Genomic DNA, 17,874 nt, shown 5'->3' on the forward strand with positions numbered 1-17,874 from the left:
AATATAAAAAAAATAACATAATACAACATCAGAACACCAAGGAACAGAATCAGATTAATAGTATAACTTTTTTTATGAATTAATGATTCATATATACAATATAATATAAACTAACTTAGAATATACACTAATATACAATAAATTGAAATATTGTAAACTACAAAATAAAAAATACAATACAATAGTCTCAGCCACCAAGACACTTTAGTCACCAGAAAATTAGCATTTCATTTTTTTATTAATTAACAGATCATAAAATATAATATTAAATATTAAAACATAAAATACAATTTCACAATAGCACACAAGACATTTAAAACAGAATTACTTTTTTTTAATTGATTCATATAATCCAAAAATAAAAATATATAAAATACAATATCAGCCCACCAAAATATTAATTTCAATCAGAATTAGTTTATTTTATTTTGATTAATAGCTCACAATTACATATATGTAATATAAAATACAATACAATATAATAAAGGCACATTGGAGAGACTGAGACAGTCTGTGAAGTGTGAACGTCCTTAAAGTGGAAACTGATCTGTGTCCTCTCACTGCCTCTACGTTTCACTGATCCGGTCTTCACAGAGATGCTTATCAGTCCATGGCACACCGCACACCACAGCCCAGCAATTAGCAGCACTGTACGAGATGGAAAGTTCTGTCAGGGGCCTGTCGTTCTCGCTTTTCTCTTGGCTATAGCTTTCAGCTTTTCAACGGTGTAGCTGAGTGCGTCAGGTGACTAACAGTAGCTAGTGGCTGCTTTTACTGTTCCTCAGATAAAGAAACACATTTCCAGGTTGCTGGGCAACTCAAATTCATGGAGGAGAGCAAGAGTGAAGAGTAAGATCTTCATCTGTCCTCATATTCAATCAAGCACACAGAAAAAAAGAAAAAAAAAATCTAGGTGAGAAATTAAGAAACGACATAAAAGACAAAATCACCAGCAAAATTCGCCTGTCAGCAACGGTACCAGCCAGAAGTTTTGGACCTGTTTCCTTTTATAGTTGCTAGGGTTGTTGTTACTATTGTAAAATCATAAATGAATTCTTTTCAATTAGTATATGAAGTTCTTCAGAACCTTTCAAAAAATGTTTACTGACAGTGGCTACTAATACAAAGTTGAAATACAATTATGAATATTTTGGTGGATGTCAATCTTAACACGACATACCAGCAAATAGCTTTCTCACAAAGGAGCAGAGAGAGAGATGACCTGCGTCTCTCCTCTCATTTCCTCTACACGACCCCAGAAACCAGATCTAGGTCTGCTTCTAGACCTCAGCCAGCTGCTTAGCCCACACGCTCAGCTCGTTTAGCACTACTTGGCGTCATCATGCTTTTAAACAAACAAGAGGGCTTCGGGACGCTGGCTCATCAGGCAGTCACTGGGGTGACTAGTGTAACCGCTCATCAAAACGCACCTCAGGGTTCAACCACGTGATGTTAATCATTTTAATTGCGGCTTTGTTGGCGGTGGAGTATTTGCAAACACATCAACTTGCCGTTTTGTCTAAGGCACACAGTGTGAGGAGCAAATATGTTCTTTTTTGTTTATGATAAAAGGATCCTGTGTTAGGTGATATGTTAATAATGTGTCTGTTTGAGGTGTACATTTGTGCAATATGTGCGCTATATTCTAAACACCAGAAGGTTGTGTTTGTTTAGGTAAAGCATATGTTAATATTTTGTTTCAAGCGAAATTCTTTGTGATCCCTCTTCCTTTTAGACTGGTTTGCAAGGCTTGATCGCACAGGCCTTCAGCAATGCTATGAGTAGCTGTTTACCTGATCAGCTTTGATAGTAAAGGTGCACTTAGGAGAAACAACTTAAACTTCACCAACAGTTCACATCAGCCACACAATGGCGTATGTATATAAAGGCTTAATCTAACACAAACAGCTCTCAAAGCGGTCCATGACATAGTACATTTAACTCGGTATATTTCAAAAGAGCAGTGTATAGGCAGTGGCACTATTTAACACTCATCACACAAAGTCAGGCCACTTGTTACCGCCAATGTTTGGTGACCTGTTTTTGCAGCTTAATGTCACAACCATAAGCACACAAACATACATACACACTAGAACAGTTCTGGAAGTAAAAATCCCATTCATAATTAGCTAGCTATTACATGTATCATTCAATCATAATATAGTGATGTTTCCTGATGAGACAAAAACGACTAGATAATTAAAAAAAGTTTGGGGTCAGTAGAATTGGTTACTAGAATTGATTTTGAAAGAAATCTCTTATGTTCACCAAGGCTGGATTTATTTAATGAAAAAAATAGAGTAAAACCAGTAATATTCTGAAATATCATTACAATTTAAAACTAAAAATTTCTATTTTAATATATTTTAAAAAGTAATTTATTCCTGTGATGACAAAGCAAATTTTCAGCATCATTACTCCAGTCTTTAGTATCACATGATCATTCAGAAATCATTCTAATATACAGATTCAAAAAACATTTCTTATTAATGCAGTTTAATATGGTTGTGTGGTTTAATATTTTTGAAGAAACTGTGATACAAATTCCCCCCCATTAGATGACATCTTATGCTAATATAAATATATGTGCCGTCATTACGTCGTTTTTGCATTCTACGTACTGTGAGTTTTACATTTTTTTGATTCGCTCCTGTACTCATGGAATGAATATGAAATATCGATTAAAACATGGCCCATTAACTTGGACTTGACATTAACTTTTTTGCTCACCAGCCACTGTGACTAGTAGTTTTCCAAAGTTACTCAGCATTTTCACTGGCCACAATTTTGACATTAATACCATGGGGGAAAATCTGCCATATAGATATTTGTAATATTATCTCATAATTTGGCAGCAGGTATATTAGACTGCGGGCGGCACAATGGCTCAGTGGGTAGTGGGTAGCACTTTCGCCTCAAAGTAAGAAGCTGGAAACGTAGTGGGTTTCCTTTGGGTCCTCCGGTTTCCCCCACAATCCAAAAACATGCAGTATAGATGAACTGGAGATGGTAAATTGTCCATAGGTGTGAATGCGTGTGTGTGTGTATATCCCGAGCCATGTAATGGGGAGGGGTTGGGGAAAGACCTGGCAATCTACCCTGGAAAAATCTTAGCTAAGATAATTCATGGTCAGTCTCTCACACATGGCAAGAGATGACCATAGAAATCACCAAGAGTTGGATACGACTGAATTAGGCCCCATTTACACTGCATGGTAACCTGGTTAAAACCAGACGATTCTCAGTTGTAACTGAGTTATGGTCTGGCAAAGCGTCATAGACAAATCATTTCCAAAGGTGCGTCACCAACGGACGTCGCGGATAGACCTAAAACCAATCAGAGCGATGAAGGAGATGACGTATGCAGAGCGGCGGAGAAACATATCCGAGTGTTGTTCTTTGCTCGGTTTTTAACAAAAAGGAAACGTTCAAATCGCTTAAAAGACGCGATAGCTAATTCGAACGAGTGATGTTCGACGGCGGCATCCATCTTTGTAATGTAGGCCACAAAATCTGCTTCAAAATCCCAGCGCTGTCGTCATCGTGTAAAGCCCGCCCCAACGTTTCTGATTGGTGCCTCGATTTCGATGGATTGGAAATGGGCTTGAATGGGCTCTTTGCCAGACTAACTTTCAGAGCAAATCTAAATTTGCCGGAAGTTGTCTGGGTTTTCCCAGGCTAACTGCATGGTTCAAGTGACCCAAATCCGATTTTTTCCTCTCATGTGGCACAGATCGGAAATGACCCATGAACGTGTAAGCAGGAAAAAAAACGCATGGATTCCGATTTTCTCAGATCGGATTCAGGCCTCACTCATATGTGGTAATAAATCGGATATGAATCGGATACGTGCATTTGCGTGTGCCATGTAAGCAGACAAATCGGATATTCCCCAGTAAATGCGAGTCGTACGTCATTAAAAAAGTGATGTCAACTCAGGTGGACACCACCAACTGAGATCACATGACGACTTATAGGCGCGATGAAGGACGAAGGATACACACATTGGAGCAATGCGGAGGTTTCATGTCTTTTGAGTGTTTGGGGCGAAGAGACCGTGCAGGCAAAAATGCAGGGTTGTTACAGAAATAAATCTGTGTTTGAAGACATTTCACGAGATATGGGGAGGCACGGTTTTAAGCGCTCGTGGCTGCAGTGCCACCGTAAGATAAAAAGCTTAATGAGTTTTAAAAATATTGTGGAAAGCAAAACACTGAATAATTTTATTCGCATCTGCATCCATTATATTTCGTGCTGTTTTACTTCCTTTCCCGGGTCAGAACGTCTACATTTGATAGTTTCAGCAGTGTATAGTGTAAATGCAAAAATCGGATACGGGTCACTTTTAAAAGATGATGTAAGCGGGTCGTCAAAAAAATTGGATATAGTCAGAAAATCAGATTTGGGCATCAAGACCTGCAGTGTAAATGCAGCCATAGTTAATGAGAGAGATATTAGGCTGCTGTCACTTTAAGACCTGAAAAATAACTTAACTACTGAGAGGCCGCAGATTTTGTGCTCAAACCAAAAGTGTCCACACAAAATCCGCGGGAATGAGTACAATTACGCGCAATACACACACTTTCAATTTAATGCGCCCCTGCTGAAAAAGATTATTAAAAAAAAAAAAAAAAATCTTACTGACCACAAACTTTTGACCGGTACTGTGTCTTTAGGAGAGGTACATAATTCATTCCAAGCACACAATCTATAACCATCTTTTTTTGCCCAATGTTTAAAAACATTTTTACATTGAAATGTTGTAATCTAGTGATTCATTTTGAAGCTGTGTGACTTGGTTCAAGGCTCTTTATTGAAAGAAGTAAGGCCACAGTGAGAGTAGGTGGTCACCATTACGGTTGGTAACCATACTGGCCTGAAATGATGAATAACAAATATAAAGTTTCAAGGTTAGCCAATCATAAAGGAGGTCATTTATACACTGACCCCTTTTGCTATACTATTTGGACTTCTGAGTCAGGGTGGAAAATGGTCATGCAAAGCTAAATATTTTGAATGCAAGAAACTTTAAAATAAAAATAAAAAAAAGCTTTAAAAAAAAAAAGGCTTTTAAATTGCTTAGTTTTACTGAAGGAACACAACATGCATTTGTAACATACTATATTAAATGATAGGCCTACTGTTTCTAGGCGAACAAATGCACCAGGAAATGAAAATAATATCTTGACCCTTGCGTGTGATCTTTCTAATTGAACAATGATTACAAGCAAAACGTGACAGAAGTCCATTACAACTAAAACCTGTTTTCTTTTCATGGCACCTTACATCGTAAAACACATACACATAAGCAAGCAGCAGGACTTCCCAGTCGCCCTTCTAATACTGCAGGAACGCAAACATTAACCTGGTCTGACAGTGGAGGTGAACGTCTAAAGCTACTGTTTTATCCACTGCACAAGGGACAGCCCACACAGAGGCTCTGATTTTGTTCTGGATTGTGATAATTTCAGTGGTGATTTGGATTCAAGTGACTCAAATATTCTATATACAGTAAAGCTAGAAGTACTGATAAACAGTCCAGACATGAGACAGCAAAACTTAGCGTTGTTATTCACTGCAAGAATCAAACTACAGCATTAATAATGAGTGCCGTTATGATCACTAGATGCAGATGGAACGATCAAATAGATGCTTTTGGGTTTCAATGCTGAAAATCTGCAGTCTGAGAGTGACATCTCATCTGAATGATTGCGCTCTCACTGCAGAATGGGAGAAAAACCAAGCAACAACTTATGTGAATGTTAATGGGACAGAGCTTCTTAAACAAATTCACATTGGATTCAAAACAAACCATTTGCTCAAAATTAGAGTTGGGTACTCAACTCTGTACTTTTAATGGCACCGACCGAATTACGTCGGTACTACCAAGTACCGATTCACAATTAAATCAATCTGTGCCAAATTTCGGTACCTGAGAACACATCTGGGCGCGAGAGTAAGACCATTTAAATACGAATCCTGCAAGTTCTGCGTATCTCTGTGTGAATGAGTGGCGGAGACGCGCGGTTTCATTTCATATAAAAGATCAATTAAATTAATGTTTTATGTCTTCATTTGATTACTTGAAAATTCACAACACAGAATTTGTGGAAAACGAAACATTTCATAGAAATTCATTTTTTATTATTACTAAAATTGTTGTTTTTATTAATATTCAAGCATCACAGACAATGGCAGACAGTGACCAAGGCAGCTCTGGCATAATGTCAATAACACTTCTACAAATGAGCTTAGTTGAAAGGTAAAAATCATAGTTTCTTTACAGTTATTGAAGTAAACATGCCTAAATTACAGAAAAATGGTACCGGCACCGAATTTCAGGTACCGGTTAAAATTTGAACGGTATCCATCCCTACTCAAAATCAGTTCATTTTATTGACACAAGCTGAACTTTTGTGGGAGAGTAAATAGCCTAAATCACACAATTTTGGTGAACTCTCTCTTTAACATATTCATCAAGTGATTCAGCAGAAATCATATATTAACCACAGTACCTTCTCCAACCTCCTCTCTTGTCTGCCATACATCACCTTATCAATCACTATGAGTACATATGTAACTTGGACATAGTGAGCCATTGTGGCGGCTGGAAAATGGCAACACTTCCTCTTTTGTCAAATACAGCTCACTAGTTTTATTGTGGTAATTTATTCTGCCTACAGCACCATTCAAAAAAGTCTGGGTTCAGTAAGATTTTCTTAATGTTTTTGAAAAAAGTCTCTTACGCTCATCATGGCAGGATTTATTTGATAAAAAAAATAAAGACAGAAATATTATATACAATTTAAAATAACCGTTTTCTTTTTTAATACATTTTAAAATAAGATACTCCTGTGATGGCACAGCTGAATTTTCAGCATCATTACTCCAGTCTTCAGTGTCAAATGATCCTTCAGAAATCACTCTAATATGATGATTTGCTGCTCAAGAAGCATTTGTTACTATTATGTCGAAAATAGTTGTGCAAATATTTTTGTGGAATCTGTGATACATTTTTTTCTTTGATGAATAGAACGTTCAAATGAACAGCCTTTTGCAAACAATATAAATGTAAGAACAGTTTGTAACAAATGTCTTTGTCAATTTTTTAGGGCTGGACCCGGATATTCAAATATTCGAATATTCGTTCGGTGTGTTGGTATTCGATTTGAAAATGTGACATTCGAATATTCTTCTTTTTTTTTTTTTTTGCACACCTGGCATCCCCCTCGAAACGGTTCTCATTCGCGCTTGAATATGTTTTACACTATAAAATCTGGTGAAATATAAAACTTAACATATAACTTCGTTATAGCTACTTAATAAATATATTTGCTTCTTCTTGGACTACTAAAAGTGTTCTGCAACGGGAGTATTCTCTGGCTAGAGCGCAGAACAGCGGAGTTTGTATGGACAGAAGTGCATGCCTGTGCTTGTATTTTGGGTTAAGCAGTATTGCTTTGACATTGTGGAACATAGAATAATAGAAACAAAATGTATTATCCTTTTTACCCTTATCAATCTAAATTAATCTACAGCTAAATATAGGAGACTTTGAGATTTTACTGGGACGTCACGTTTATTCTTCGTTTTTCTTTATTTAAATTTCATTTTTCTTTATTTAAATTTCGTTTTTTTATATTTAAATTTAGTTTTTATTTATTTAAATTTCGTTTTTATTTATTTAAATCTACCTTACTTTGTCATTGAGAAAAATATTAAATTACCTTATTAAAAATATTGCTTAAGTTAAAAGACCTGTGTGTGTGTGTGTGTTATATCACTAGCGCAGTGTCCGTTCTCGGAGCATATGCTGCTTGAGTGAGGCGCGCCACTTCTTTATTTACCCTACTTTGTCAGTAATTTGTTAGTGAGAAAAAAATTAGACTACCTTATTAAAAATATTGCTTAAAGTCCCCGTAAAGTCAAAATTAAGTATGTGTTCTGAGTTTGTCACACCACAGAAAAATGTGTTATTAGCCACCCAGCCAAATTTGAATGATAAAAAAAGCCGGCAAGTACATAAAATAAGCTATCAAAATCTTGAAAAAATGAGCAGTTTTCTCTGCTCTCAAACGCTGGGGGCGTGTCCGCTGGCTGCGCTGAAACCACGCCCACTCGCGGGAAAGCTGCACTCGACGGGACCCGCTACAGCCGAAATGGATGCTCCTAGCAGCTTATTAGGTTATTAGGTTATACCAAGCCATATTTGTTTGAGCCTCCAGAGCCTGAATCCGATTCAGAAGACATTGACCAAGGAAGTCAACATCGTCCCCCTCGCTTTGCAACAGAATGGTAAATTTTTTCTCTCCCTTTTATGCAAGTTAGCTAAGTTATATGTAAGTAAACGTTAACTAGCTTAACCTAACTTAGACAAATAAAGTTAGACAAGGCAACTTACACTCATTGGTGGGCACGCATTGCCGATGATGGCGCCAGTTGTCGGCGGGACGGGAGGATGAAGGCCGAGGCGAGAGATAGTCGGTGCGGCACCTTTCACCAGTAACAACGGATTATCTGTGAATCCCAGTTGTCTCCGACGAAAGTTTATAAAACTATCACGAGTAAAATGATCACTACAGAGGCGGGTTTGGCTGGTGATCCTCAGCTCTCCATCAAGGTGGCTCTTCACAAAATTAATCCACCTCTTCTTGATGTCGTCGTTTTTAGGAAATTTAAACAAGGACACCGATCTGTTTTGCAAATGATTGCATCCAAGTAGTACGCATTTCCGTGACGAAGGCATGGCTAGATAGCAAACTGTAGGCTGTAGTAACTGATAATAGTACTGACAGTAACTCGCAAATGAGCGCCAAACTGATGCGAATGTGCTCTATTTATATTGTTAGAGGGATCAGTATCAGTGCGTCATCGAGTAGGGGCGTGTCCAAGAGCTCCAGTGCGTCATCGAGCCCTGTTTTAGACCCGCCCAAAAAATCCGTGAAATTGCCAGGGTGAAAAACTGTTTAACGGTCTAACTCCACAATTCAGTACTTCACAGTTCACAGTCTTTGTAATATGTTTTAGCAATACATTTCTAACCTTTAGAATGTGTTTAGAATGTTTTGTTAAAATTGCCTTTACAGGGACTTTAAGTTAAAAGACCTGTGTGCGTGTGTGTGTTTTATATCACTAGCGCAGTGTCCATTCTCGGAGCATATAAGCCCTGCGTGCAAGGCGCGCCGCTTCTTTATTTATATCTACCCTACTTTGTCAGTAATTTGTTAGTGAGAAAAATATTAGACTACCTTATTAAAAATATTGCTTAAGTTAACAGACCTGTGTGTGTGTGTTTTATATCACTAGTGCAGTGTCCGTTCTCGTAGCATATAAACTCTGCTCGCGTGAGGCACGCGCGCATCCCGCTCGCGCTGTTCGGTAGTTTATTAAAAGTTTATTAATTCTGAACGTGTCGCGTCTCGCCTGTCTATCTATATTGTACCAAATACGACACTGCACTCCCTTGTGAAGTCGTTTGGATGAACGGTTCTTGAAATAATCAAAATGCAAACGAACGGACAGACAGACATATAGAGATTCCGAAGCTTCGAATATTCGATGTTCATTACTACCGAAGCTTCGGAGCTCAAAAAAAAAAATGGTATTCGGACCAGCCCTACAATTTTTATCAATTTAATGGATCCTTGCTCAATAAAAAGTATTAATTTCATGATAATGAACACCACAAACAACTACTCGGTAAAATAATTGATTTAATACACTTAACGATGTTTTAATCACTACATTTTAGTATTGAATAAAATAAGATTTTGTAATCAACACTCTTTATCCACCGCCTAGAAATGTTAACCCTGTGCTCACCATGACGGCCTGTTCAACCCTTTATGAAGAAAGAGGAACACTCAGAAGCACAGGTGTGAGTGTGGCTTTACCTGACACGATTATTGCAGAACTTGGTAAACTGGGGCTGATTGAGGAATATTAATCTGGAATCTTCCTGGTCTGCTAGTGAAGTCTTCTCTGAAGTGTCTTCAGTCTTTTCATAACCTGAGACAAAGAAAAGAGGAAGAGATAGAGGGATAAAGTCAAATTAAAAATAAAGGATGCAAAAAAGGAGCATTAAGCTATAATGAAATATCAGCTTTTGTTTTATAAAAGCAATGGCTATTTATGCTATGAAAGCTCAGATCTCCCAGACAGTGAAAACAAATCACCTTTAACAAGATTACATTAAAGATTATGTCTTTACCAAGTGTCAGACTCAGAGAAGTTTAAGACTTGACCTATAACCTCTAGTCTAGCCGAAGCCATTGTGCAGTGTTTGGAGTAGCTTAGCTGCCATAAAGATGGTCATAACAAAAAAACTAATTTAGAATACACATTTTTATAAATAAACCATTTTAAATATTAAGAAATAAACAAATAAATAAATAAATGTGTGTTTATCATGGTCACTAAAATCACTCAATTCAGATATCCAGATAGATTAAGTCATTATCAGGGCTGGTGACAGCCAGTGGAAAAAGAAATGTGTGATATTACAGGCACACTGAGCCCAAGGGAACAGATGAATGAAAGAAAGGCAGCTCAAATTGATTCACGCGCACACACACACACACACACACACACACACACACACACACACACACAATACTGGTGGCTCAGTCTATTACAGGCCACAATCAAAAAAACTTGTGGTATCCTTGAAATATACAAACCTAGAACTTTACAAGAAACTTTGATTCATCTGATGCAAAAAAAAAAGAAAAAGAGGATTTAATGAAAGTAAATAACCAGTGGAAATGGCTGGAAATCAACCATCCACAATTTGGAAAAGGATTAGAAAAAAAGCTGGCAATCAAAATCCAGTCCCATATACATCAACAGAAATCAAATCAAATTCAACCAAACGCCAATAGTTCAAATGAAGAAAAAAACTCTTGTTCTATTTACTTGCCCATTCCAAACACGTAAAAGACGCTATTTATTAAAATAATAGTAATAATAATAATAATAATATAATCATCATCATCAGGTTTCCTGACATTGTGATAAGTATACGAGTTTGTAAAATAAAAGCAGTATTTTTCCATTTATGGGTGAACTACTCCTGTGCAAAAACAGTCAAAGCAAAAGCAACACGACAGAAACACCCGTATAACTCTTTGTTTTATGAGAACAATATGAACAAGGTGCATTGAGTAAAACAGTCATTATCTTCAATGGAGGGTGTGAAGTCTAAACATGACAATGCAACAAGAGTTTTATACAAGACACATTTCACCTAAAATGTCTATAGCTTAAGAGTATTAACACTACACTCCCTTAAAGGAGTTTTCCCTTCAAAGTGCTATGTATTTGACACGACACGGCTGAAGCTGTAAGACTGAATACTTCACATACTGAACATGTCTGTGGCATACTAAATAAAGAGGTCAAAGCTAAAAACATATTTGGAGTGTGTGTGTGTGTGTGTGTGTGTGTGTGAGATAGAGAGAGAGAGAGTGAGTGAGTGAGTGAGTGAGAGCGCAAAAAATGAAAATGAAACTAAGACGTACACACTAAAGGGGTTAAAATAACTGTGCTGAAAGTGACAGCCTATACACAGAGGAAGTGAGACGTGTAAGTGTAGCTGACGCTGTATGTGTGATTGTGAGTGGGTTTACTTGGCTATAGCTACTTTGGAGAGAAAACTGATGTCAGAGGTTAGCAACATTTGACAAAACATCCCCATGTGCCCAAAGGGTACATTTTAAATTATTTAAATGAAGTATATAACATTTTGGTTTTATTCTAGCAAAGCTTTGCTAAAAATATTGTATTTAAGGAAGTAGACTGTTCTCCACTGTTTTGGGGAATGGATGAATGTCCAATAGAAAGTGAAAATGCTGTGCAATGTGGACATACACATGACAGAGCAGGATTTTGGACACCAGAGATATACAAATATCTTAAAACTTTTCCCTCGTCACAGTTAAGGTTGGTTAAGCTTTTTATATATTAACTGTGACAAGGGAAAAGTTAAGATATTTATATATCTCTATTGTCCAAAATCCTGCTCCATGTCATGTGTGTGTAACACACACACACACACACACACACACACACACACACACACACACACACACACACACACACACACACACACACACACACACACACACACACACACACACACACACACACACACACACACACACACACACACACACACACACACACACACACACACACACACACACACACACACACACACACACACACACACACACACACACACACACACACACACACACACACACACACACACACACACACGCTTGGTTGATTATAATCAACTGATTGATTTAAATCAAGCTTCATTTTGTTGAACCACTATTGATCCCAAGTCTATGCGGTTTTCAGTTGATGCATGAACAAAACTTCACCAAAAATTATTTATAGAGTGCCTGCCATCCAATAAATTGCAATAACCTTTGTGCTTTGTTATTTTCGATATGAAATAAATTTCAGCTTTCAAATTCTATAAATGTTATCACTAAATTCAAACATCTGATCATCTCTTCCTCTTTACAACTACTAGTTATAGTAGGTTGAAAGATACAGTAGAACTTCATGCATCATGAAAAGAATCATGCCTCATAATCACTCAATCAATGTATTAACTGCGAAAAGACGTCAAAAAAACAACGGCATATTAATTTGGCATATTAACAATGGGTCTCATTCACTAATAATTGCATAGAGATTATTTCATATTTGTACGCACAGAACTTCTCACGAAAAATGTCAGCTTAATTCACAACACATTCATACGCACATGAATTTGTTCTTAACATCGTTCTGATGTTAGTGAATATGAGTATTCTAAATGAGTGGCCACGTGCACGAGGTTAGTCCTTTGCATAAAACAAAGTCCAAACCATCTCCATTTAAGGGCTTTCCACACCCGCTTTCATTACAGCCTTACCTCACTCTCAAACTTGCTGCTGTTTGCAGACGCGTTCTTGTCCGGTCCTCTTCAATATAATTATAGTTGTGTAAGGACGAAACATAACTTAACATTATTACAAGGCCGTAGAGAGCAAGTGCTTTTTGCATACGTGTGGTTTCAGTAGTTCCTATATTTTATCGTAAATTTAGAATGTTTTATTACACAATCTTTGGTGAATCGTGATTTGTTCTTAAAATCGTTCGTATGCACATTTCACGCACAAATTTGTGTGTACGCACGCTCAGTGAACGAGACACAATGTTTGTAAACAAAGCCACATTTACCTCATTCAAAGTCCATAGCTTGTGGCCAGCTAGAAAAAACATTAGGCCTACTCATTACTACATTTTGAAAAAATATACATGTATGCACTATATTACATGGGGTTGGGTATCGACACAAATTTCACATTTAGATTTTGATTCACATTCTAATCTCGATTCAATTTAATCAATTAATTTGGATATGTATAACAGGTACAGTACAGTAAAAAAAAATGCTGTAATACTATACAGGAAACCCTGTCAGATAGTACATTACTGTAATATTAACGTTAAAGGTTTCTATCCAACTTGTTTTATTCAAGTTATTATTGTAATTATTATTATTATCATCATCATCTAAAATAAACAGCAATTGAATGTGTTGGACTATTGTTAGCTTTAACCTTCAACATTAATAAGAATAAGATCTAGCTTGACTTCATTTAGACCTAATACCACACAATGCCCTTCTCAGTGAAACAACTCTCCATGTGTAAACACAACAGCCCCATTCATGACAGTGCCCAATAAATAATTAATAATTGCACTGATAAATAATGCAGATGGCACACAGTAAATTGGCTACACTCATCTTAGGATCACTGTTGTGCTGTCAGGATATGCTTTCAGGACCACCCTTCACTTTTGACCTCTTGACCTCAATTAAAGTCAAATACGCCCATGATGGTTCACCATCTCAGTCAAGCTGTAGGCCTATTATAGCACAGCAACTGTCCTAAATCTGACACAGGCAAGTCTTTGAGGTTTATAAACTCTGCTGATCAACCTACATGCACTTTACAGGTCTGTGGACAGAGAACAACATCATGAATGCACTGTTTGTTTTTCAACAGCTGGAGGAGTGACAATGCTGAGCACGTTCATCATCCGAAAGGAATTTAATGAATTTAAGGAGTTAGCCTCCACTTTCACTTTAAAGTACAGGATACTTTGTTTGAGTATCCTGTCACATCAATATTGGCTCAACCAGTGTGATTTTGGGGCAGGAGTCACAGAACTATCCGTTTTTCCGACCAATGGAAGACAGCGGAGTGTACAGGAAACCGGTTTAAAAACAATCATTATTTTTGCTATTTCATGTTGCTGACGCAAGTGGTGCACAAAAAAATTCATATTAATTTAAAAAAAAACTGCCAAAATCTTAGCAGCCATCTACTGGTTTCAAAGATTATGCATTATGTTGTATTTTAGGTAACTCTAGGTTAAGGTGCTGTGTGCAACCACACAACATGTTACAGGAAGTAAGCGGACACATAAAAAGAGACATATCACAAAACAAACCGGCTTTTCAGGAAAAAAAAAAGTTTCCAACAAAATCGTCATGGTGGTTTGAATTCTCCACTAGTCAGCTGTTCTGAAAATGAAGTTCATGTGGGCTTGTCTTTACTAGTCCATATTGCGATATGATTCATTGTACAGCCGTGATTTTTGATTTATCCAAAATTGGCCAAACTCTGTGACATTCCATAGAATACAGAAAATTTTATTTTTTTGACTGGATCCCACGATTTGGTCTGTGTTTGTTAGTCACAGAAATCATTAGGCTCTACATGTTAACTGCAATTTAAAGAAAGCTCTTCGGGGCCATTGAATACATAGCACAAAATATTTTACATACATAAAATATACAACACAGCAGTTAGTACTTTAGTATCGTTCTAAACTGCTGCAAGCCATTTTCTAGTTGTATTATTGTGCGCTAGTATAAGTACTGAACTAGTATTAAACAGATGACTATAACCTTAAGATTCATTCAAGAACAATTCATTTATTCATTTTAGGGGGTTCTCAGCATCAAAGTTTGAAAATCCCTGGAAGCACTACTTATTGACAGTCAATTCGATTTGATTTCAGTCTGCTTTATTTGATTTGATTTGACTTTTTCAATTATAAATTGCTTGTAGTTTTGGTAAGCTAGAGCTTTCCCAACCTTAATACCACAGACAGGCAGCACTGTCAATAACCTGTAAATTTGGGTCACTTTGTCCGAGCTCCAAACTGAAAACAGCAGCGAAACGATTGATCAGATCACCGCCGCCCCCATGGTGCACAGCAGAGGTGGGTAGAGTATCCAAAAACTGTACTCAAGTAAAAGTACAAGTACTTATAGAAATATTTACTCAAAGTAAAAGTAAAAGTAATAATCTTAAAAGTTACTTGAGTAAGAGTAAAAAAGTATCAAATGAAAAACCTACTCAAGTAGTTAGTTACTAGTTACTTTGGATCACATAGGCATATATATATATATATATATATATATATATATATATATATATATATATATATATATATATATATATATATATATATATATATATATACTGTATATATAACATGATATTATTTAGATATTTTTTCATTTAAATGACTAAAATTATCATAATTAGATAAGCTATCTTTGCAACAAAAACAGAAGAGACAAACATTATTTCTGTATATCTGTATATTATATCTATAGCCCGAAAACATTGCCTGTCCTGTGGTTTGTATAATAGTGCAACATGACATCATGACTTTGGGTAAACATACACGCCACTTTCAAGTCAAGTGGCGTGTTATCTATACGCATTTTGAGCTATCCGCGTGTATGTCCACGCCGAAATCTTTTGCGTGTATGTCTACGCCATTAAATGTCCGAGTGATTCCGCGTGTATGTGTACGCCGTTAAATGTCCGAGCGAAACGAAGCAAAATCTATATCTACATCTGTGGAGCGATATTTCTTTTCCTAGGATGGTAGGAGAAGACTCATAAATGGTATTAACCCCAGTGACGGGTAGGTTTAAGGACGGGGTTGGGGTAGGTCATATATCTATATATACATAATACAGTAATATAACGTTAAGTCAAAGGCGTTGATAAACACGCTGAAAAGCGATTATGCGTGTTGATAGCACGCCAAAAATGGAAATACGAATTGGCGTGTCATACATACGCCATTTCATGAGATCAGTCTGAATAGTATAATAACTTATACAACTACATTTGGATTATTAGACAAAGTGACTCTATGGAGTTTTGCATTCATATGTAAAGGGGTGGGAACCATTTAGATTAGAAATTGTTAAAACTCTTCACATGTGCTCGCAGTCATGTCATGCCCAACACAAACAACGATCAAATGCACGGATCTTCTTCTGTCTGTTCTCCAAAATGTATTTAGGCTATATTTATGAAAGCATCTTTAAACTGGTTAACCGAGTCAAGGCAGGCAAAGGCATTCGTTTTCAAGTCGAGTTCGCACGCCACTGCGCAATACACACATTGTGTATGTACACACATTCATAAACTGGACGATGATAGCTTATTTAATGTATAAAGTAATGTATATGTCCAAAAAAGGGTAATGTCATACTTTGTAGAAGTGCTATATGGCGTAATAATCTGTTTGGTTGTAAAATGTATTAACTGAATGAAATCTTCCTTTTACGACTCCGAGACGATTCAGTGCGCGAGGAACTGAACAGATCATTCAAACTGATTCGCGAACCGATTTAGTCAGATCTGCCCAACATGTTTGATGACGTCTTGGAACAGAATCGACTCAAAAAAGAGTGATTCATTTGTGAATGGAGCATCGCTCATGCCCAGAAAAAAGAGAGAGCGCACGCTTAGAATAAACTACGCTTTTAACAACACATTGCATTAAAATAAAGTAACGAGAGGAACGTCGCCCAACATAACGAAGTAAAAGTACAGTTTTTTCATTAGAAATGTACTCGAGTTAAAGTAAAAGTACCCACAATTAAATCTACTCTTAAAAGTAAAAAATTTCCAAAAAAATACTCAAGTAAATGTAACGAAGTAAATGTACTTCGTTACTACCCACCTCTGCTGCACAGACAATAAGGGCGGCAGACGCCAACGAAATAAAGAACAACCACAACAAACCACGACTGTGTCATGCAGACTCCTAGAGGGGTGCTTTTGGGGGTTATTGCACACATTTACCCAGTTCAAGACTGAAAGCGCTATATAAATGCAGTCCAAATGATACAAAAACACTCATCCACATGCTTTTGCACATCCCTTGTTGTTCTGCGTTGTGAGTCAACTGATATGTTCATGATCACATTCTGTCATCTAGCCAGCCGTGACGATAAATAAAAATAACACAGATAGTAAGCGAGCGAGAGAAAAAACACAGACATGAATCATTAATCTGAAAGCCATGATTCACAATATGCATAATGACATGTGCTGAGGGGGGAGGCTGTAGTGATCAAGGCCAAGGGTTTTCAATTAAGCACAAGTACTTAAGGGATTATAAACACGAGTAAAAAAAAAACTGTTTGCTCTTTAGGGCTGAAAGAGTCCGGATCAAACAGGACGGATTTCCCTGCTGAGATGGAGGGTGCTCTCTGTAGGCGTAGTACAGTGGCCAGTGGAGCGGAACGGATGGAGAGCTGAGGAGATACATGACATACAGCGGCAGAGATGAAAACGTGAAAAGAGGAATTCCGGATGGCACGGACACACGTGGGCTATGAGTCACGGGTCTAGCGGGTGACCAAAGGCTCTGATCTCAATGCTCTCTCACATTTGGAGGTTGCGGTTTCAGAGTGCAAAGAAAGTGAGGAGGGAGGCCCAAGTCTAAGGCAATGTGAGAGGATGCTCATTCTGGTTAAACTGATTA

General features: G+C 37.2%; 1 protein-coding gene across 5 annotated transcripts in view; it reads right to left on the reverse strand.

Moving 5' to 3' along the window:
• Window positions 1-17,874, reverse strand: part of atp8a1 (ATPase phospholipid transporting 8A1) — a 147,987-nt gene that overhangs the window by 102,440 nt on the left and 27,673 nt on the right. For all 5 annotated transcript variants that reach the window (XM_056257316.1, XM_056257313.1, XM_056257317.1 and 2 more), the window contains exon 2: window positions 9,894-10,008. In XM_056257316.1, coding sequence (XP_056113291.1) covers window positions 9,894-10,008 — 115 coding nt within the window. The remainder of the gene's footprint in view (window positions 1-9,893; window positions 10,009-17,874) is intronic.

The sequence above is a fragment of the Rhinichthys klamathensis genome, unplaced genomic scaffold, assembly GCF_029890125.1.
Source record: "Rhinichthys klamathensis goyatoka isolate OS25496 unplaced genomic scaffold, OSU_Roscu_1.1 h1tg000136l_1, whole genome shotgun sequence".
Lineage (NCBI taxonomy): Eukaryota > Metazoa > Chordata > Actinopteri > Cypriniformes > Leuciscidae > Rhinichthys > Rhinichthys klamathensis.